At 41.3% G+C, this 22,008-nt stretch overlaps 3 protein-coding genes across 16 annotated transcripts in view; 1 reads left to right on the forward strand and 2 right to left on the reverse strand.

The window, feature by feature from the left end:
* The window catches only part of GUCY2C (guanylate cyclase 2C), a 124,013-nt gene extending 114,516 nt beyond the window's left edge, over positions 1 to 9,497 (reverse strand). For 4 of the 14 annotated variants that reach the window (XM_082742344.1, XM_082742347.1, XM_082742340.1 and 1 more), the window contains exons 1-2: positions 8,675 to 8,786; positions 2,122 to 2,207 (exon numbers count right to left, since the gene is read on the reverse strand). The gene's annotated coding sequence lies outside the window, so the exon portion shown is untranslated. Of the gene's footprint in view, positions 1 to 2,121; positions 2,264 to 8,674 lie in introns of those variants that run through there. The other 10 variants (XM_082742350.1, XM_082742351.1, XM_082742348.1 and 7 more) reach the window with 7 other exon arrangements.
* Positions 9,087 to 9,451, reverse strand: H4C16 (H4 histone 16; the record flags this gene model as incomplete). Its single annotated transcript, XM_082742355.1, has 1 exon — positions 9,087 to 9,451. One exon carries the CDS (start codon positions 9,449 to 9,451, stop codon positions 9,140 to 9,142), a length of 312 nt encoding a protein of 103 aa, XP_082598481.1. The 3' UTR covers positions 9,087 to 9,139.
* A 3,200-nt stretch (positions 9,498 to 12,697) lies between the features above and the next one.
* On the forward strand, positions 12,698 to 20,626 carry H2AJ (H2A.J histone). The gene is given in 3 exon segments (XM_082742354.1): positions 12,698 to 13,170; positions 13,173 to 13,440; positions 20,103 to 20,626. Coding segments are annotated over 2 exon segments (582 nt in total). The 5' UTR covers positions 12,698 to 12,803; the 3' UTR covers positions 13,388 to 13,440; positions 20,103 to 20,626.
* Positions 20,627 to 22,008: the final 1,382 nt, after the last annotated feature.

Raw genomic sequence — 22,008 nt, forward strand, 5'->3', positions numbered from 1 at the left:
TCAATATTATGCAGTTTTATATCCTACTTTGAAATTCTTATATACATATTTGTGCTTATGAATAAAATAAATTCATAAATTTATTTTCATAAATTATTTATGAAAATAAATGTTTATGAATGCAGAATACTATCTATAGCAATAATAGCTCTGGGGTGGTAACATAAGATGCATGAAAAATAAAGGTTTCCAGGTTAAAAAAGAGACCTTAGAAATCAAGTGATATTTAAAATATTTAACAAATGGCTATGAGAAAATCATTGACCAATCAGAACTGACATCAGACACAAACAACTGGTTTGTCTCCACACTCATGTGTCTGTGTTACTCGTGCAGAAGAGAAGACAAAAGCCTCGAGAAGCCAAATAATCAAAGGTCACACTGATATTTGGCAACAGAACTATGATTACCATCTAAGACTAATTTCCCAACCAGGATTTTCCTTCTACATCAAGTTGGTTCCCTATATGAAAGCTCTTTTAAATATATAAGGTGTTATTTAAGTACATTCTAATTAATATTATGAACACGGTCAAACAAATACATGGAAATTAGTATCCAGGCTCCAAGGTGCTATTAGGCAAAGCAGTGTACATGTTTTTAAGAAAGTGTTTTTCATAAAGAAATCTGAAAATCCATATGGCTTTTATTATAGGTATGTTATATACACCTAATATATAGTGTATATTATTATATACCTATAATTTATTTATTCTATATTCTATAATTATTTATAATAAATTTATAATCATTTATAATTACATATAAGTTATATACATATATAAATTATATTATAATTATATATAAATATAGAATTATTTATTCTATATTCTATAATTTATTCTATATAAATTCTTGTTAAAGGCAATACTCTTCAACTTTTTGTACACATTTAGTATTACATAGTAATGTTATATAAAATTTCAATTATAACTGGTCATGTCATGAATAAAATACATTTTTCCAAGTTCTCTGTAAATTCATCTTGATTTAATATTTAAGTCAAATATTTAAAGATTTAAATGTTAAATGTTAAATCTTTAAATTTTAAAAAAATATTTAGCAAACTGTTTCTTTCCTTTCTAATAAAATACAAGCTAATTCATTCTTATACGTACCTGTGAATTTTTCCACTTACAAGTATAGTGCAGGGGTTTATTTACTGTATTGCCAGAATACCTAACCTGATAGGAGCAAACCTCATGCATTTTCAGGGAACAGTTCAAAGACTGTATTCACTGGACAAAGTTGATTGAACACCTGCTTTGTACAGTGCATTCTGCTAGGTGCTCAGTATAAAGAGGAAACAAAGTTAGGTCATCCTTGTCCTACTGGAGCTTAAGGTCTAGGACATTAAAAAACAAACTATCTAGCTGACAGCAAAACTCTGAAATACTACGCACATTGCCTAAAGTATCAGAGCTTTGGAGAACTTTCATCACAAACATTCTCCAGTCAACATCATTCTAGAAGGACACATGTTCCAGTCATTCGATATTATCTTCCCATGCATAATAATTGTCCCTCTGCGAAACTATTAAAAAACACTGTAAAGGAAGTAGGAGGTGCTATCTGGGGGAGTTGAGTTGTAAATACTTCCTGTATTTGTTGATGAATTTATCAAATGGAAGTAGATGTTTGAAACCATAAGGGGGATACTGTTGGGAGAGCTCTATGAGAGTTGTCACGGACTCTACTCTTTTGAAATTGAGTCAATTTCACCATCATTTAATGGTATTGTAAAGGTAGTCTATTTTCTATTAACCAGGGTAACCAGGGAGAGCATTGATAGCCTTAGTTAGGTGGCCTTTCTTAGTTAGATGTCCACTGTCATGGACCCATGACACTGTTTCTCCTCTTCTACTATTTGACACACTGCATTATATTTTCTCACTTCCTTGTTTGTATCTCCCACTACTAGACTTATATTCTGTGAAGGCAGCCACCTTGTTTTGCTCACCATTGTGTATCATTATTTCTTCAACGCCTAATGTGGTCTGGCACAGATTAAGGGCTTGGTATGTATTGACTCAATGAATGGATGGATGGACAGTATTGCGTGGACTCTGAATCCCAAGAGAATGGGGAACATACATGTATCCCCAGCATCTAGCATGTTACCTGGAACTTCATAGGTATTCCACAAAAGTTCCAACTTGAAATGATAGAGTTGTTCAAGCTCCTTCAGATCAAAGATTTCAAGGTTGCTGGAACATAACAGTACATGTTATCAGTTTCCAGGTAGTTGAGCAAGTACATTGTCCTACAAAAGATAAAAGTCAGAGCAAACTTAAGGTCCGTGATAACAGTTCTTTGAAACTGTGAGATAAAGCTATATCTGGTGTTAAAAACAAAAGTTTAAATCTGCCTCAGTTCTCTTCATTTCATGAAATATGGATGGGGAAAAATTACTCCCAAAGATTTATGGTTTTCCATCTAAAAGATCTTTTTGCAATTTCATTCTCCTGCATATAAATATTCTGTATATTAAATGAACAATAAAAGGCTAACATAATTTTCAGTTGAAGGTCACATTGCAGGGTTGTTAAAGGAAAACACAAACTTTAACAGTTATACCGGATAGAATTTCATATAGAATAGCTCAAGACAAACATGTACATTTAAGAAGCTTGTGTTTTCTTATTTTAAAGAATGAAATCAGTATAAATTATATCTAAATTAACTAGTGTCTCTGTGAGGCCACTTACTCTTTGTGCTGCTTAAATTATTGCATACATATGTTCTGCACTCCCCTCCCCTTTATTTTACTGAAAAGGTAATGAATACTGTAAATTCAAAGCACATGGCCCATGCCCACAATCCCCCCACCCCACTTTTCTCCCCTCCTTCCTCCCTTTTTTCACTTCCTTCCGCCCTCTTTCTTTCGATTTAGAGAGTGTGTGTGCACAAGTGCATGTGATCGGGAGTGGGGGGAGGAGCAGAGGGAGAGGGAGAGAATCTTAACCAGGCTCCATGCCCAGTACAGAGCCTGAGGTGGAACTCGATCTCACGACCCTGAGATCATGACCCAAACTGAAATCAAGAGCCGGATGCTCAAGTGACTAAGCCACCCAGGCGCCCCTCAATACACTTCTTATTAACAGAATCTTATTTTTTGTTCAAGTATCAAGTGTCCCTGAGCAAGACAAGAGGCAGGATGCCTTATAGCTCCAGATGTAAATCTTAATTAGGATAAGAAAAACCACTCAATTCCCTTTATCTATGATTGACTTAATCTTTGACAATAAATGAAGATATTCCTCCCTTACCCCCATTTCACATATTCATTACTTCAAGGATTACTTATCAAGCGCTTACTATGTACCAGATGAAATCAGTGAAACTCTGGTTGCAGATTTTATAGCTGTCCCATCCCAAGTGTTTGATATAACCAAAATTCTAATGTTAACTAGGGACTCCATGAAGTAATGAAATACTTAGCTGAATGATTTTTTTTAAGATTTTATTTTATTTGTCAGACAGAGAGAGAGAGAGAGCATAAGTAGAGGGATCAGCTGGCAGAGGGGAAAGCAAGCTCCTGATACAGGACTCGATCCCAGGACCCCTGGATCATGACCTCAACCAAAGGCAGATGCTTAACTAATTATTATTTTTTTTTAAGCAGGTCCCACTCCCAGCACGCAGCCCAATACAAGACTTGAACTCACAACCCTGAGATTAAGACCTGAGCTGATCAAGAGTCAGACACCTAACTGACTAAGCCACACAGGTGTCCCCTGAATGATTCTTTGTAGAATGATCTTGAAAAAGTTACTCATTTTGGGTAGGAGAAATAAAGCCATACAATACCTAACAAAACTCTGTATCAAATAATTTAAGTTTTTCTAATGTTGTAAGCCAAACTGTTCTTATAATGTTATTGAATTATAGGTGTAGATATTTTATGCATTACCTAAATAATCAAAATAGTTAAAATGGGGAGTCATTTTAATTAGTGTATTAAGAATTAGAAATTTTTTAATTTTTTAATTTTAATTTTTAAGAATTAGAAATATTTTAAATTAGTGTATTAAGGGTTGCAGATGCCAAACAGGACTTGAGTTGAGTTCATAAAGATTTTATGTTCATAAAAATTTAACTAATTGAAATTCAACTTAGTTGATACATAAGGGACCAAAAAAAGGGGGGGTGGTCAAAATAGTTATTCATATTGATTAAAGGTATAGCCCGTAGAGAAGGTATGACGGTCATACCAAAAATACCAAATCATACATGACCAAATTATATGAAATAAATATTATTTAAAATGAGGATAAATTGACAGAAACAAAAATATAGCAGGAGGCAACACAATAATATCATCAGGCACAATATACACGGAGTATGCAAAAACAGAGATCCAGGTTGTATTTTTGGAATATAATTAATAATTAACAATGTTGAACAGGGGCTCCTGGGTGGCTCAGTGGGTTAAGCCTCTGCCTTTGACTCAGGTCATGATCCCAGAGTCCTCGGATGGGGTGGAGTTTTTTTTTTTTTTTTTAAAGATTTTCTTTATTTATTTGACAGAGATCACAAGTAGGCAGAGAGACAGGTAGAGACGGGTAAGAGTGGGGGGAACAGGCTCCCTGCTGAGTAGAAAGCCCAATGCACAGCTCCATCCCAGGACCCTGAGATTATGACCTAAGCCAAAGGCAGAGGCTTAACCCACTGAGCCACCCAAGCACTGCCCAAAATTTCAAGTTTTTAAACGAATAAATTGACTAATTTTTTTCTTTGAAGAAGCTAATATATGCCAGACTTCTGAAAAATATAACCAGAAGACAACACAAAATTCAAAATAAGAAAGATAGACAAGGTTTTTAATATTAGAATGTGATATGTGTATAATTTTCTATTTTTTAATAAAATATATAGCTTTATAGGAAAACAAATTACCAAAACTAACTCAAGAAAAAGTAGAAAGTCTAAATAGACAAAAGTAAAAATGTGAAAGAATCTGAAAATGCAACTAAAACAAAACTTTCAGGGCAGGACTTTAAGGCAAATAGTTTACTAATTCAAGGATCAGCTAACTGTCATGATATATAATCTTTTCAGAACATAGAAATGTTTGGAAAACAACTCAATTTACTTTGTTACCATATTATCAAATATACAAATAGACAATCTTCCCAAAACATTAATAAGTGCCTGTGTCAATTCAAATTCTAGATCAGAGAGCTATTTGAGGGGTACAGATCTGAGTGATTCCTGCTCTCAAGGAGTTCAGAGACTGGTGAGGGAAGACATATAAAATCAAATGTTATCGTTAGCAAAATCCACTGCAAGTAGTTTGGCAAACTACACAGTCTGAATGAACTTTCTAGCACAAATGTTGCATTACAGTGGTCCCAGGAAAATAAGGAAAATCTTCAAAGGGCAAAAAATTAAAAAAAATAGGGAAATTACAACTGAAAACAAGGGATAAGCAAGCATAAAATTTAAGACGGTAAATAATAAGTCTTGGGGCTCCTATAAGGATGTGAAGTGGAATCTGAGACTCTCCCATCAAGCCGAGATACTCAAAGAGGGGACTCGAGGGGTCAGAAGTTGATAGAAGCATCTGGCCCAAAGGCGAAGCAAATGTCAATTTTCTTCGGAGGGCAACATGCTCCATTAGTTCCTCAGGGCTCCCACAGATGGTAATCAAGCGTGTATTAGTTCAGAATAAAAATTCACCAAATGAAGGCTTAAGTTTTCATGTGTATCAGCAGAAGAACCAAACACTGGATGTAGACCACCCTAAGTTTATATTGTGTTTATCAGTTCATTCTGATTGCCAAATCCAATTTCACCATCATTTAATTCATCCACTCTCTTGTCAACATGCATTTGGTTTCTTTGTTTTTGCTACTTTGAACAGTTTTTTTTTTTTTAAAGACTTCATTTATTCATTGTGAGAGAGACAGACAGAATGAGCGGGGTGTGGGGCCTAGAGTGGAGAGGGAGAAGCAGACTCCCCGCTGAGCTGGGAGCCTGATGTGGGTTCAATCCCAGGTCCCGGAGATCATGACCTGAGCTGAAGGCAGATGCTTAACCATCTGAGCCACCCAAGTGCCCAGCTACTCTAAACAGTTCTAAGGTAAACTTTAGCCAACATGGGTCCTCATATATGTGGGCAATAATCTCCCTTAGATAAACACCCAGAAGTGGAACTGCTGGGTCAGCATCTATGTGCATCTATCTTTAAGTTTACAAGATAATGACAACCTTTTTGTTTCAAAAATAGTTGAATGTGTATTCTTACTAGCAATTTAAGAGATTTCGTGCAGCACTTGCTATTGTCACTTTGTTTTTATTGATCTAGAGAGTGCACAGTTACATTTCATTGTGTTCTTGGTTTGCAATTCCCTGATTGACCGACTAATCAAGCTGAACATCTCTTTTTGTACTTATTGGCCATGTTGCTCCCCTGTCTCTTGTCCACTTTTGTATTGGTTTGTTTGGACTTGGTTTCAGTTTTTATCCAATTGTTGACCCAGTCCATTGCACTATTCTTGGACCACAGGACAAATTAAACATCCAACATTAGGAGGTCCCCAGTATAGCATGCCTGGAAACTACTGTGGCATTTGTTCACAGTCCCCTTCTCCAATGAACCTTCAGCTCAGAACAACTACCATCTGATCTTTGAAGATAGCCCAAATCTGACAAAATCTGTTCTGTACACCAATAGCACTTAAATCATAAGCCTCCATTAGAATAAACCACATGTGTACAACAACCCAGATGATGTTCTCCTCCCTCTCTACTTGGAAAACAGAAGCTTCTCAATAGCAGGGACTATGCTTATTTATCTCAGAATCTTCAAGAGATAATGTAGTTGGAACAAATGAGGCATTAAATGTTCAAAAATCAGAAGAGATGACTTTGCTAATTTCAAAAGCGTTCCATTCACACTGCTAAAAGAGACCCATTACAAAGATTTAAATTCTTTCTTTAACAAACATTTGTAGTAAGGCATTTTATTAGTCAATCAATCTCAGTTTCAATTTCAGATACATTATTGTGTTCTCAATTATGTGACCCAGTTTAGGTTTGGAAAACATGATTACTTTAGGACTGGATACTACTACCATGGGACTTACACAGACAAATATAAAGATTTCCTGTGCTCAAGTAATTTGTTTACAATTTATAAGCAGCATAAAACATGAACAAAAATAGCTATGTTATAAGGGCAGATATAAATTGTATTATGCAGCTAGGAAGAATTGAGGCCATCACCAAAAATACAAGCTAAATAAATAAATAAAACAACCAATTCCTTGTAAGATAAATACTTAAGGAATAGATACATTGAACTGCCATATAAATACTTATTTCCATGCTCCACTGGGGTCCTAATCTTCATCCTTAAATTTTTTAAAGGATTTTATTTATTTATTTGAGAGAGAAAGAAAGCACAAGAGGGGAGGAGGGGCAGAGAGAGAGGGAGAAGACTCCCAGCTGAGCAGGGAGCTGGATGAGGTGCTCAGTCCCAAGACCCCCAGATCATGACCTGAGCCAAAGTCAGACACTTAACCCACTGAGCCACCCAGAAATCCCCTCAATAATTTGATTCATATTAGATTGGAGATTTGACAGGTACATTATCTATCTATTCAAATTCACTCATTCACACTCAACAAATAGAGAGGCACAAAGGTGTGCCAGATTCTGCTCTCTTTTAAGTAACTTTTTGCACTTCGATTAAAGAGAGCAGAGCTTCTGGGACTCAGTGCCCTAAAAATTTAATTAATACCTGAATCACGAACACACTTCAGTCTTTATGGACTAGAGAGAGGTACTTACAACTAAAATATCAGAAAGTAGGGCCAAGAGGCCTCTATGGCAGAAGCAGAGTCATAAACGGGTTAAGGTCAAAGGGTGCGGGATCCAACAGGGTTGGGATCAAATCCTGCCTCCAGTCCGTACACCCCCGCCGCCCCCCATTATCAGTTTCCTCACCTGTAAAACAGTAATAACAATACTTCATAAATTTGCCGGAGAATCAAACGCAGTAACGAACACAAAGTGCCAAAGCGCCTGACCCCCGATAAACGGTAGAATGCCAGCCTCCGCTAAGGAACAGTAGAATTTTTTCAAACCCGGTCTCAAGCTCGGTTCCCGCGGCGCCCCACAGGCGGCCCCTGCAGGCCCGCCCCGCGCCGGGTCCCCCTGTGTCCCGCCGCCTGGGCAAAGAGCCCTCAAACTTGGCCGTGCCTGGCTCCGGGTGCCAGGCCGCCGCGCTGAATCACGGAGCAGGAAGACCCGCGACCACACAGCTTTCTGGCCCACGCCATTTGCGCGGAATTTATTAGAACGCGGCCCTCCACTCATCTCCCTCCTCCAGCCGCACCGGCAGCTCAGAAAAGGGCCATTACTCCTAAGCCAGGGCTTATCTCCCGGCTGCGACCGGGTCACACGACACTGACTCCCGAGCAGCAGCAGGACGCTGCCCCGCGCGCCTGGCCGCACTGCAGGCACCTCCGTGGTCAGCGAAAGTTCGAGCACCCCTGCCAGGTACTCGGGCCGGGACGCCCACCCGCCCGGGGCAGCGCAAACCCCGTGGAGCCGCGGCCCCGAGCTAGGCCCCTCCTTCGAAATCGCCCGCGCTCTGCCGCCTTCTATAGGCGTCCGGACTTGGTCCCCTCCTACTCAGACGTCAGCAAAGAAATAAAATACTCACACTGTGCGGCACTCCCGGGCGCCACTAGGACAGCACCAGGCACTTTCGCGCCATCCCACTCCCGCGTTCTCCGGGGGCGGGTCTACCGTGGGGAGCCGCCCCCTCTGACGCGCGGCCCTCCGAGCCAATCGGAGCCACTACCAGCTAGCCCTATTTTGCATAGAAGCTTCTTTATATAGGCTCGGGGACAGAGGACGGGGTTACTTAGCCGTTCGCTTACACCTCTTACTCTACCTGGAACCCGAAATCACGACGAAAGCCCAGTCTCTATGCCTCAAGCCCGCCATCCGCAGACCGGAAGCCACCCAGAGACCAGAGCCACCCGCCAGGACAGAGCTTCCTCGGACCCTTTTATCTGCACCTAGGTCCCATTCACACGGTAAACAAAGTGTTGGCTCTTTTCCTGACGTTCTGGGGGCCCTTAAAAGGGCCTTTATGAATTCGAAAAGAAGCCGCAGAGACTGCTCAGCCGCCGAAGCCGTACAAGGTGCGGCCCTGGCGTTTCAGCGCGTACACCACGTCCATAGCGGTGACCGTCTTGCGCTTGGCGTGCTCGGTATAAGTCACCGCGTCGCGAATCACGTTCTCCAGGAAGACCTTCAGGACTCCCCGGGTCTCCTCGTAGATGAGCCCAGAAATGCGCTTGACACCACCTCGGCGGGCGAGCCGGCGGATGGCGGGCTTCGTGATGCCCTGGATGTTATCCCGGAGGACTTTCCGGTGCCGCTTGGCGCCTCCCTTCCCCAGCCCTTTGCCACCTTTCCCGCGACCAGACATCTTCTCAGACAACGACGAACTTCAAACCTCAGAACAAGCGGCTAGTAACGGGAGGCGTGGAGACCAGGACTTATATGTCCTGGTAGCGGACCTGTTTGAAAACCTCAAGAAAATGGGCGGAGCTCTAGGCCCCAGGAGGCTTTTGTCTTTCCACCAATGGTGAGTGAAGGAGCCTTAATCAAAACAAGACTGATTTTTGTTTGCTTTCTTGGAAATACGTTTTATTTTCGCCATAAAATTGAGGAAAGAGTCAATGGGATTTATACTGCGTTTTCTCAGTGCTTCAGTACAAATCCCCTCCCTCCTTCCCATCTCCCCTCACCCCGATATCGCGCGCGCGAATTTTAATTGCTTATTTTTCAAAAGGAATGCTTCCTTTAACAATACCATTCCTAGACTAATAGGAAAATAAATAGTAACCAGAAATGCGTTACATCTTGTTAGATTTCAAAGCAATTGTTTTATACCTTTTCTTCTTCAGTCACTAGTGGGGGGAGAGGACATTTTAAATAATAGCTCTTTTTTCTCTTTCGTGACGCCCCGCAAAGAAAGAATTAAAGTTCTTCCAAAAAGTCTAACCTTACCCCTTCCTCCCGTCTCCCAGACTTTTCCCTTTCATAGGCCCTTGCCTCATGTAGATTATCTGGCCTCCTCTGCGCACTCCCAAGCCGGCGCATCTTTGCTTTTCAACCAAATACTTATTTCTTTGGTTTTTTAGTTGAAATCTCGTAAATTTCTTCTTATTGCATTCAAACCTGAGGTTCTCACATCTCCCAGTTACAAATTTAAAGTTCTTAAAATATGAGATGCCACGACGGTAGCTTTAAAAGGTGATTTGTACTGCAAATCGCCCATCAGGAGGCTCTCAATCCTTTCTTGAGAATCCCTGAACAAAAATGAAACTTTCAGTAATGTCACTGCTCTAGAATGCAGGACTCTCTCTTCCCAAACAGTTTATTGCAATAAAAGGTAACAGTATTTAGAGGATGATTCATAATTCTTATTTTAGTTAATTGTGCTCCCTGTCCCGAATCTTCAAAGATAAGCCTTTCCAGGAAAAGCTTTATAATAAATATTTGTCTGTCTAAATGCTTATAATTTACCCATTCTTAACCATTTGCATAACACAGAAAGTACTTTTTATTGTTAAAGATAAATTAAAAGTGCTCTCAGAGGGGTGCCTGGGTCTCTCAGTCAGTTAAGCCTCCCACTCTTGTTTTCAACTAGGTCATGATCTCAGGGTCCTGAGATTGAGACCCAGCATGCCCCCCACTCCCAATCTGCTTGTCCCTCTCCACTCTCCATCTCCTCCACTCGCACACCCACGTGCATTCTCTCTATAAAAAGTAACTCTTAAAAAAAAGAAAAAAAGAGCCCTTAGAATACTGTTTGTATGGCTGCAAAAATCCTGAATAGTCATATTGTACTGCATGATTTTTATTTTTGACTCACAGGGAAGAAGAGAAGTCTATCAGATCTGGAAGAGGTCGGGATTCTTACAAGGGTAAATTAGTTGATTATATATATTAAGACTAAAAAAGGTTAAAACAAAATTTTCAAGTTAGAAAACCTTTTTGCTTACAAGAATGAAAGGAAATAGTGTCCAAAATAATAACAATAATTGTTAAAAATTTCCTTTGAAATGAGCAAAAATTTAAGCAAAATTTACAAAACTTATTTCAGGAACATGTTAATAACTACATCAGAGACTTGTATGTCCATTTATCTAGTTCATCTAGCAGTTATTGGATGCTTACTAACGTATTTAATCTTCAAAATAACACTTTGGGGTAGGCACCGAGCTTATCCAAGGTCAGCTGGTAAATGGTAGAGCCAGGATTTGGACCATGGCAGTCCGGCTCCAGGACAACTGACTTAATCATGACAATATGCTGCTTCTCAACTCTAAAGACATATATTGAATTCGTACTGTATATAGATTAATCAGTGTTCTAGGCAATAAGAACATGTACGGATGTCTCTGAAAATGTGATTTCACTCAAATCAAATCTTTATTAGGATGGTGGGAGGGTAAATTTTACTTTTAAACGGATACTATAATCCACATAAAATGACACTTATTTTCATGTGCTTACGATACATAGCAGTGTAATTGTATAATTATGGGAAGTGTTGAGGTAAGTGAAATTACATCAATGAATTAGTAAAAAATAATTTCTAATTTAAAAAGGAATTTATTTTGTTCCAAATGCTATGGCTCTGCAATTGGTAAGGATGGTCACTACCGTTCTTCCTCTAGTATTTTCATGACCTCTGAGCGTCGCATGGGCAGTAGAGGGCTGGAAAAAGGGACAGCTAAGTGCCACCACAATGTCACAATGTCTTACGCGACCTTGTATACCTCTGGGCTCCCAAGTCTCAGTGGAGAACATGATCAGCAGCGCGGTGATCAATAAGGAGGAAGCCAAGGCCAAAACTTTGTGCCTTATTGCAGCCTCTCCCTGGAATCCAGAGACTCTTTTCAGGCTCATAATCTCAAGGGACAGTAGATGTTAAGTTTTGGCCAAGCGACTTTGTTCCGCAGTCTTGAAGACAGCATTCACGTCTGGTGTTGCACTCTGGTTTCACAGTCTCTGGAAGCGAAGATTGGTAGCCTGTGAGCGGCAGAACTGCGTCAGGGGTCCCGTGTCTTCTGGGCTGGTTAAGAAAGTTCAGACGGCCAGTTCAGGCCGAGGCATCTTCTGGAGCCAGCTCCCCGCGCTGCTGAGTAAGAGCAGACGTACCTGGGTTTGCAGGAGACAAGACGCTTGTTTAAAGAAACGGCAGGCAGAGGGGTATTGTGTGTCTGCAGTCAGACAAGCTGGCTAGGATGCTATATAATGTGAGAAAACCCACCTGGGGGACATAGCACCATAGGGATCATCTTGGACCTCAAGTGCTTGAGGCATTTCTTGCTTGAGTGCTTTGTACTTGTACTGGGTAGCTCTCCCGGAATTTTCTGTTTCTAACCGTGGTTCCTTAATTCTTAAGACGGTCTTTTCCTAGGAGCGAACTTGAACGTTGAAATATCAGGAGCCAATCAATTCAACGGAAGCCCCAAATGCGGAGCGGTCGGTCCTGGCTATTCATATGAGAGGCTATGTAAATAAGGGCTAGGAGTTTGCTCTTTTGACTGGACAGAGCTGGAGAAGGCGGGCCCTCTGCCGGAGCGCTGGTTGGAAGCGGAGCCTGCCTGTCATTGGTCACGGATGTGTCGCTGCGCCCAATGGGAAGGCGCTGCCTAGTGTCAGCAAAGTGATAGAGGCAGTTCCGGTGTTGGCACATTACATTCACTTACTCGGACCGGTTGCTGTGTTACTCCTCTCGCAGGAGTTTTAGGGGAGAGGTAACCATGTCTGGTCGCGGAAAGCAGGGCGGCAAAGTGCGGGCCAAGGCCAAGTCTCGGTCCTCCCGCGCGGGCCTGCAGTTCCCGGTGGGCCGAGTTCACAGACTGCTGCGCAAAGGTAACTACGCGGAGCGAGTGGGAGCTGGGGCGCCCGTATACCTGGCGGCGGTGTTGGAGTACCTGACCGCCGAGATCCTGGAGTTGGCTGGCAATGCCGCTCGTGACAACAAGAAGACCAGGATAATCCCGCGCCACCTGCAACTCGCCATCCGCAACGACGAGGAGCTCAACAAGCTGCTGGGGAAAGTCACCATTGCTCAGGGCGGTGTGCTGCCCAACATCCAGGCCGTGCTGTTGCCCAAGAAGACGGAGAGTCAGAAGGCGAAGAGCAAGTGACCCTGACGCCACCGCCACCGGGGAGCTGGCTTCCCCAGCAAAGGCTCTTTCCACAGCCACCCCGCAGTATTTTTCAATATACTCGATGTCATGGGAGTCTGCGGCGATCTCTTGGGGAGGTGGGTGGCGAGGGGCCCGCCGAGTCCGGGGCCAATAAAGTCGGTGAAAATCATGTGGTCGAGAGAGCTATGTAGTCTCGGGGACCTTCCGGATGACCCGGGGGGCAGCCAGGAGAGCTCTGGAGCAGGTACTGGGGGATTGGTTTCTGCTGCTTTGTGGACTACTTTGGTCAGCACCCTCGAGGTGTTTTGTGGGTGGGGCGAGGGAGACCACGAGGAACCCACTGGCTGGAGGTGGCAGAGTTGGGATCTCTCCCTGCTTGTCTTAATGCAAAAGAGAGGCAGAATAGGGTGTAGGGGCGTCAGGGGGGTTATTTTTATGTCATTCCCGGGGCCTTCACTCTCCTGTCTTGTCTGGGCAGTTCAGGAGGACCCAGTTGTGCAGAAGCGGTGGGGGCCAGCTGGTGTCGCGCAGGAAGTTGGCTCTCTGGCCGTACTTTTCAAAGGTGGAGTAACTTTCCGTCTTGGAAGAGTGCTTCTGATGACACAGGGCCAACATATTTTTCTTAGCCCAATAGCCGTTGTGTTTTCAGGTTTTGGATATCAGATATTTTTGTATACACACTTATGTTCACATTTCTTTAAAATGAAGGCAACACCCAGTAATATGTGTAATACAGAAGCATGAGTCAGGAGTAAATTTGTTCCCTGACATTCATGTTGCGTAACAGTGCAGTGTCTTTAGTCATGAGTTACATGCTTAGGAGCCGTTCAGACAATTTTCTCAAGATGGTTCTGTCTCCATCATATGGTACTCCTTTGTAATTGTAATCAGTTTGATTTTGCTTCCTAACAACAAATAACCTGCTTGAAGTCTCTTCATGTTCCTCCCCCCACTAAAGTCCGGTAGGGGTCACATTGCTTGATTGTACAGCAGCGCTTTAACAAACATGAAATGTGAGAATATGTAAGGATTAATGACCTAAGTGCCAGAATTAACACATTTCAGACGGGGAATCCACATTTAAAAGTTAAACAATAGCCATCCTAGTCTGTCCTTAATTGACCCTTCCATTTCACCCTTTTCCACAAGCTTCATCCTGGCCCACAGGGCCCACAGCACAGATCCCAGTTCAGATTTCACATCTTCGGAGTCATCTTTCGTATGAGTCAGAGTTGAAGTCTTCCTGAAAAAAACATTATGGTATTTCTTCATCCTTAGCAGTGGGTGGCCCATTTTCCCTCATAGACCTTCTTTATTTCTTCCTCAGTATTGAGCTTTTCAATGTGCCAATGTGCCATGCTCGTTACCAGATTCTGGGAATACAGCTGTGTATAAGGCCAACTAGATTTCCACTCTTGTGGAATGCACTTCTTTTTCTTGGTACTTTATGACAGAACAATGAACAAATAAGTTAATATCGGAGAAAGGATTCACCTTCAGCTTCCTTTAATACTTGTGTCTCTCTGCTGCTTGTGCAATGAATGTTGGGATCACTTCTCCCATGTGGTCATCTTTTTGAGGTGAAAAAGATCAGGCTGCAAATACCTGTGTTAGGGGGGTAGATTATTGCCTCAGATTCCTGAGGAGAATAGATTCTGAGGCTGCCATGAGCAGCAGGTGCCAAGATGACCACAACTATTTAGTCCACTCCCAGCTTCCATATGGGAGGCTTCTTCATATGTAAAACAGTCCTAATGCCAATTTTGAGGACTGAGATTGTTCATTTATACACATATAAGGCATATAATAGGTGCTGAATAAATTTAAAGAGGCTCCATTTCCTACAAGGTATGGGCTTACCCTTACAGATTAAAGTATAGGTAACTGTAATTAACAGGATTTTGTTTTGTTTTGTTTTTAATGCTCAATCATTAAGATCTCAGTATTACCACTTTGGGGACATAGTGGGCAGTGGAGGGAAAAAAAAAGTCATATATATATATATATATATATATATGTATAAAATGTAGATGTCCAATGCTGGTTTTGAACTTTAAGTGTTCATTTTCTTAAAGATTTCAGGCACCTGAAAGATTATTACTAAAAGCATGACATTTATAAGAAAAAAGCAATTATTCCTTTCTTTCTGAAGATTCAGAGGAGTCTGTCTGTCTAACCCTGTTACCTGAAGAGCAAGACAGACATGATAGAAAGTACAAAGACCACCCCCTTCACCACATCACCTCCGCTGGCCCAGGGATTCTGTTTCCTCTCAAATCCTTTCCCTGCCGCAGATTTCTGTCAGTCTCTCACCATTTCTGTTTCACCATTTCTGTTTTTGAGGGGTTTCTAAAACCTGAATAATTTATTGGCAGTTAAAAATGCATACCTCCTGCAAAATCAATTCAGCTTCTGATCCTTGATGAACAAATAGTTCTTGCCAACAGATGATTGTTAATTTAAAAGGACAATATTTCTTCAAGCACAAGACGATGTAGAAGACGACTTAGGACAGAACTGGGTGGGACCTGGATTCTGATTCATAATCCATAGTTGTATTTATAGACACACATATTCTTTCCTGCCAAGATTAAGCCATTTGGGTGGCAGCCTGTGAATTGGGCAGGTTTCATGTTTTGTTTTTCCTGTAGGGCCAGTCTTGTCTTTGTGTCTCTGAGAACTGGTCTGTTCAGTTTTGTTTGCCTGGAACCAAAAGGTTTAGTCTGGCCCCATAATTGGAGATCCCTGGCCTACTGTATGCAAACTTTTCACAAATGGAATGTGAATGACATATGCCATGGTGTCTAAGGACTCCAGCTCTCTGGAACAACACTCAAGTTCAAAGCCATTGTGTTCCCTTACTAGTTAGATGATTTTGGAAATATCGCTCAATTTCCTCAAACCTCCGTTTTATTTATAAAGGGGTCATAATAGTAGAGTTTACATCAGTGGATTTTGCAGAGGATTCCTTGAGTAAATGTGAATGCGAACACTAGAGTTTCCCATGTAGAAACATGCTCGGCGAAACATGCTCGGCGAATAGTAACTATTCTTATTTTTATGTGCAAATGGATTTAGAGTGGGTTGCAACAATTCTGGGACCTACTGAAATAGAAAAACATGGCACTCTAGCAATCCTGTGACTTTTCTGGTAGCAAACCATAAAAACAAGTTTAGTGGTTGTTCTACTAATTACAAGATATCCACCACTAATCTGTAACAATCAAGAGAGTAATAAATGGTTTGAGCTTGTTAACCATTCAGGTTAAAACCTTAATTTGCATTTCCTCCCTCCCTAAAGATGACCTAGTTTGGAATTAATGGCTTACCTACACCCAAGCAAATTAAAAATGGAAACTTGGTTCAACAACGTATTGAGTATATATTAGATGTGAAATCCGTGATTGATAACCAGCTATTTAGAAAAGTGATTATAATAAAAAGGTGATTACAATAGAGCGGGCTACATGTAAAGGAAGGGAGATGTCCAGGGTGTTAACAGTGACAGGGAGTGGAGGCACCTGTATCACTCGGCCTGGTGGGGAACGGCACCTGAAATAGGTCTAGGTGTGCGAGTTAGCCAAACATGCTAGAGTTTTCTGGGCAGAGAGGCAAGGTGCACCAAGGCCCAGAAATCAAAGGACAATAGGGGCAGTTGGATGCCAGAGAATCTAGGGTATGAGGTCATTTGGGAGTCGTAACTAAAAATAGGCATCCAGAGGGAACATACATAGAGAATATATGTACAGATACGTAAGCGGAGGTGTAGGAAACAGCCCCGCTGCACAGGGGTTGTGAGGATCTCCTGCGACCTTATGGACTGGCAGAGGAAGAGGAGCCACTGAGGGCATGGAGGGAGGGCACGGCCCAAGGAGAGGGTCTGCCAAAGGATGGAGATTTCTCACAGTTTGGATCCCTGCACTCCCAGACACCCCCTAATTTGCTTGTATTGCCGTATAATTAGAAAATGTCCTTTAAAAGTTATTATGTTCTCCTATCCAAGAAACGCTGACTGGCTGGCTCAGCTTACTAACGGTGTTGGAATGGATATGCATTTTTTTACCCTTTGCATTTTCACTTTGCACATGGAGAAACTCTGGGGAGATATGGTGACAAGATCATTTTTTAAAAAAGCTGAGAACAATGTTGGTTAAGAAACCCTTTAAAAATATGTCTTTTATTATCATTCCATTCAGTTGAATAGTTCTTCTTTTACACGTTTTAATTTTAATTGAAGTTTTAATTTTAAAGAATTATAGAAACAGTAACTTATTAATTCATAAAACCAATGTAGTTATTTAATTAATTTATTTGCCCTCTCAAGGAAAAATACATTGCTTGTAAGTATCATTTGTAAAAAGTTACAGTGAATTTTATTGAGGTGTAATTGACATAACATTTTCAGGTATATAATATAATGATTCAAGATTTGTGTATATTTTAAACTGACCATCACAATAAGTCTAGTTAACATCTGTCACCATTCATAGTTACAGTTTTTTTTTCTTGTGATGAGAAATTTTGAGATTTACTCTCTTAGCAACTTTCAAATATGCAATACAGCATTATTAACTATAGTTATAATGTTATAGAGTATAACATGTTATATAGTATAATGTTATAGAGTATAACATGTTATACTCTATATCCCCACGACTTGATTATTTTATAACTGGAAGTTTGGACATTTGACTCTCTTTACCCATTTTGCCCAACTCTCCCAAGGTACCCCCCACTCTGGCAAACCACCAATCTGTGGTCTGTATCTATGAACTTCTTCTTCTTCTTTTTTTTTAATTTCATACATACATGAGATCATACTGTATTTGTCTTTTTCTGTCTGACATATTTCACTTATTGTAATACCCTGTAGGTCCATCCAGGTTGTCAGAAATGGCTAGATTTCATTCTTTTTATGACTGAATAATATTTGTGTGTGTGTGTGTACCACATTTTCTTTATTCACTCATCTATTGATGGATGCTTAATTTTTTTTAACATCTCAGCTATTGAAAATAATACTGCAATGAATATAGGGGAGCATATATCTTTTTGAGTTAATATAATGTAGGTATTTTCAAATTTTAAAACAAGAGAAATTTGACCTGAATAAATTAATTTTTTAAATTAGCTAATATTTAGTTTTCCAAGGGGGGTAACTGGAGTTAAGAGGAGCAGAAAATAACAAACACAAAAACAAAAAAAAAAAAAAGAGGGAAAAGAAAGGAAGCCAGTTGGCTTCAGTCAGATATGAAATTACCACTGTAAAGCTTTATTTTGTCTTCTCTATAAGGAGAGGAAAGAAAGTTAAGGTGTTGAAAACAGATTTTTAACATACATGTACAGAAAAGAGAATGGCTGCACTCTTGGATAGTAATTCAGGTCCTTGATAATATTATCAAGCCATGCAGTTTAAAAGCCAGTATTGCTTAACTCTAATTGATGGAAGCAAAGGAGGGATAAGCCCTATATTCAGTTATCTATTTTTTAAAGACAAATCAGACCAACCAGTCTGCTCACGAGGGTTTATTTGCTTTCTGTTTTAAAGTACTTCTCAGTGAACCATCTTGTTCATGTCAAAAGCCCATGTAGCAACTGCAACTCTGAAATATCCCTGGTGAGATTGTGTTTATTAGGGAGAGAGGTGTACTAATTCCTATGAAAATATGAACACATGAAGGAAACAAGCGGCCTACAAAAGGTGCAGTTTTAGATTGTGATGGCTAGGAAAAATATTCTGTTTTATAAAAATGGATAATTTCTGATCCCCACAGTTTGGCCAGGGACCAGTCATCCCTGTTCATAGGTCCAGACAGACACAACTAAATGGACCAGTCTTCAGGGACACAAAGACAAGAGGGAGGCAGAACTCTTGCTCTGATTTAGAAATGGTGACCCAAAGCCAAGTTTGCCCTAGGGTCGCTGGTCTGAAGAGCCCTAAGTGTTTCAGCTCTTGGGCAGGGGTGAGTGGGGGTGTTAGCTTGAAAACAGACTTGTCAGACTTCTGTCTGCTCTCTCCCTATGGATCGTGTCTCTTTGGACAACACGGAATATCTAACAAGCTAACAAGCAACAAAAGCAAAGGATAGAAGACTAAAGAAAAGCTTATCAAAGAACACTAATGTGATCAGACAATAAAAAAAAAAAAAAATTCCAAGAGCTCTTCTTCCAGGGAAAACAAAATTAACACTGAGGCTTAAACAAAATATAGGAACTCAGTTCAGCATGAACTCACCTCCCAGCCCTGAGCAGGTGGCACTTTACCCAGATGGAATCACGGGAAGTCTCCGATGGGCGCCATCTTAACTGAGTTAAGTGTCTTGGTCCAAGCAATGGGAGCTTTAGTGGAATCTATACTGCACTTTGGAATCAATCTGCACTTTGGTCTGTGCCCTCTAGCAGACACCACGAGGAACACACCTGTAGTTGAACAAATTGGGGTTTTGCTCTTTGCAGCTTGGAAGACACACACTGCAGGAAAAATGTGGGGTCTCTGACTAAGAGGATGTCAAAAAGGCTTTATTACAGGTTTTCAGTTTGTGGTCACTGGTTTGCGGGCATTGGCTAGGACTGTGTGCTGCTGCGGGTAGGGATTAGTCTATGATTTGGTAGCTTCGTGCACTTAATAAGCTGTGAAGAATGAGGTGAGGCCATAGCTGTGACCAGGTACTCTGACTAAGGCACATCAGGCTGTTTGGGTATTGCTGTGGTTTGGATAACATTTGTGCTTCTGGGTTCAGAACATTCCAGGGTAGTCTTAGTTTTGTTTTGAATTTTCAGGGTCACAGAATGGCCTTGTCTGGTGTTATTTGTAGCTGTCAGGCCAGCTCCCAGAAGCACCAAGGCCTGGCTGATAGTCCAAGCCAGTAACAAGCTGTCATGGGCTGCTCTCCCCTCTCTCAACAGCCAAAGAAAATCATGGGACACCCTGAAGAGGGCTTGCTGAGCTGTGGAAGTAGACAAGGACGCCTCAAGACAAATGTTGACAGAGTCCAAGCACCGTGCAAAAGAGGGAGCTACTGTCTATCGGTATTTCATTTACATACTTCCAAAATCCAAATCCTTTAATGACATCCCCTTGTTTTCATGTTCATCAAGGAACTTTTTGTCTTGAATTTCTCTTTTTGTGTGTCTCTTTATATAGGGTGAGACTGTTCTGGTTTCTTTAACATGATAATCCATGTATTGCTAATCATAATTAATGTTTTAAATGTAAATTTATGTTATATTTATATATACTTATATATAATTTTTATGTATTTAAATGTATATATTAAGTAAACACCATGATCTTACTTTCCTCCTGTCTTCCAATATGCTCCTGCCCATTGCCCAGCCCAAATACAAATCAGTAAGTTATTCTGATTTGAATTCATGTCAGGGAAAAAAAAAAATTCAACCCAATAAAAATCTAGACATTTATTTGTAAACTTGCTAAGCCTCTGTTTTCTCATGTATAAAAATAGGATGATCGGGGGCACCTGGGTGGCTCAGTGGGTTAAAGCCTCTGCCTTTGGCTCAGGTCATGATCCCAGGGTCCTGGGATCGAGCTCCACATCAGGCGCTCTGCTCATCGGGGAGCCTGCTTCTCCCTCTCTCTCTGCCTGCCTCTCTGCCTCCTTGTGATCTCTGTCTGCCAAATAAACAAATAAAATCTTAAAAAAAAAAATAGGATGATCAGATCTATGCCTATCATGAAGCAGTCGGTGATGAGTGTATGGTAAGGGCTCAGTAAATTTCTGTGATTGTTATGATCATTACCCTACATTTTTCATGTGGCTTTTCTCTTTCCCTTTTGTGGTGCCATGTCTCTGGGTCAGTGTTGATGATTTAGACCCCCTACCTGCCCACTGTGCTTCATACTTCCTCTGGTTTCCATGAGGTCTTTCTCCCAGGGACCTCAGCCTGAGCCTGTTCCAAACTAGCCCAGTTCCCTTTGTGGTATTCCCCCTTCCCTTCGTGCTACTCCCCCTCCCTCGGTCTGAATTTCTGCTCCATTCACTGTGTACTCTGGACAAGTGACTTAATCCTCCCGTGCCTCAATTGACACATCCGTAAAGGAAAGGAAATGACAGTAGCTGCCTCACCAGGTTGCTGTAATGACTGAACACATTAACACACTTGAGGCAGAAGGCATTCGAAGGATGCCTGCCACAACGTGTTATTATGTTTCCTAATAACCCAGCACCACACCCTTTGTAAGTCCCCGGAATAAGGTCCCTGCTGCACAATCAGAGCTGTCAGCTAGGGACTGTGTTCTCATTTCTCGTGCTGCCTAATCCCCTGTACCACACGGATTTTCTAGGGTTGTGCTGTCTCTGAACTAGATCTTCAGCATCTCTCCTCCACTCTCCTGTGCTAGTCCAGGGGGTCTCCTCACGGGTCTCCCAGCTCTGGTCTTACACCCTGAGGCCAGCCTGTCCCCTGCATCACAGCCCTGGTCTCATTCTGAAACCAAGTGTTATTCTGGAAGCGCGTTCTATTTACCATGTGCCAGATGCTGCTCTGAGAGTTTTATGGTGTTACCTCGTTTGTTATCTGTGTTCAGGGACTTTTCCCTTGTTCATATAGTATTTATTTATTCCATAAGTCTTGCATCTATTCAATACATCAGGAGCTCAATCAGTCAGGATCCTACCAGGAAACAGATGGCATGGCCAAATGCGGTGATTTGAGAAAAGTGTAATAATGGGCTTATTTATGGTGATGTGCATAGTGTGCAGGGAAACCACGTGGAAGGAGGTTAGGGACAGTTGGGCTCCATGACCACGCCTAGGTGTAATGGAGTGAAAGGAGGGAGTGCTCACCAGAC

This window comes from Mustela nivalis, assembly GCF_964662115.1.
Source record: "Mustela nivalis genome assembly, chromosome: 7".
Taxonomy (NCBI): domain Eukaryota; kingdom Metazoa; phylum Chordata; class Mammalia; order Carnivora; family Mustelidae; genus Mustela; species Mustela nivalis.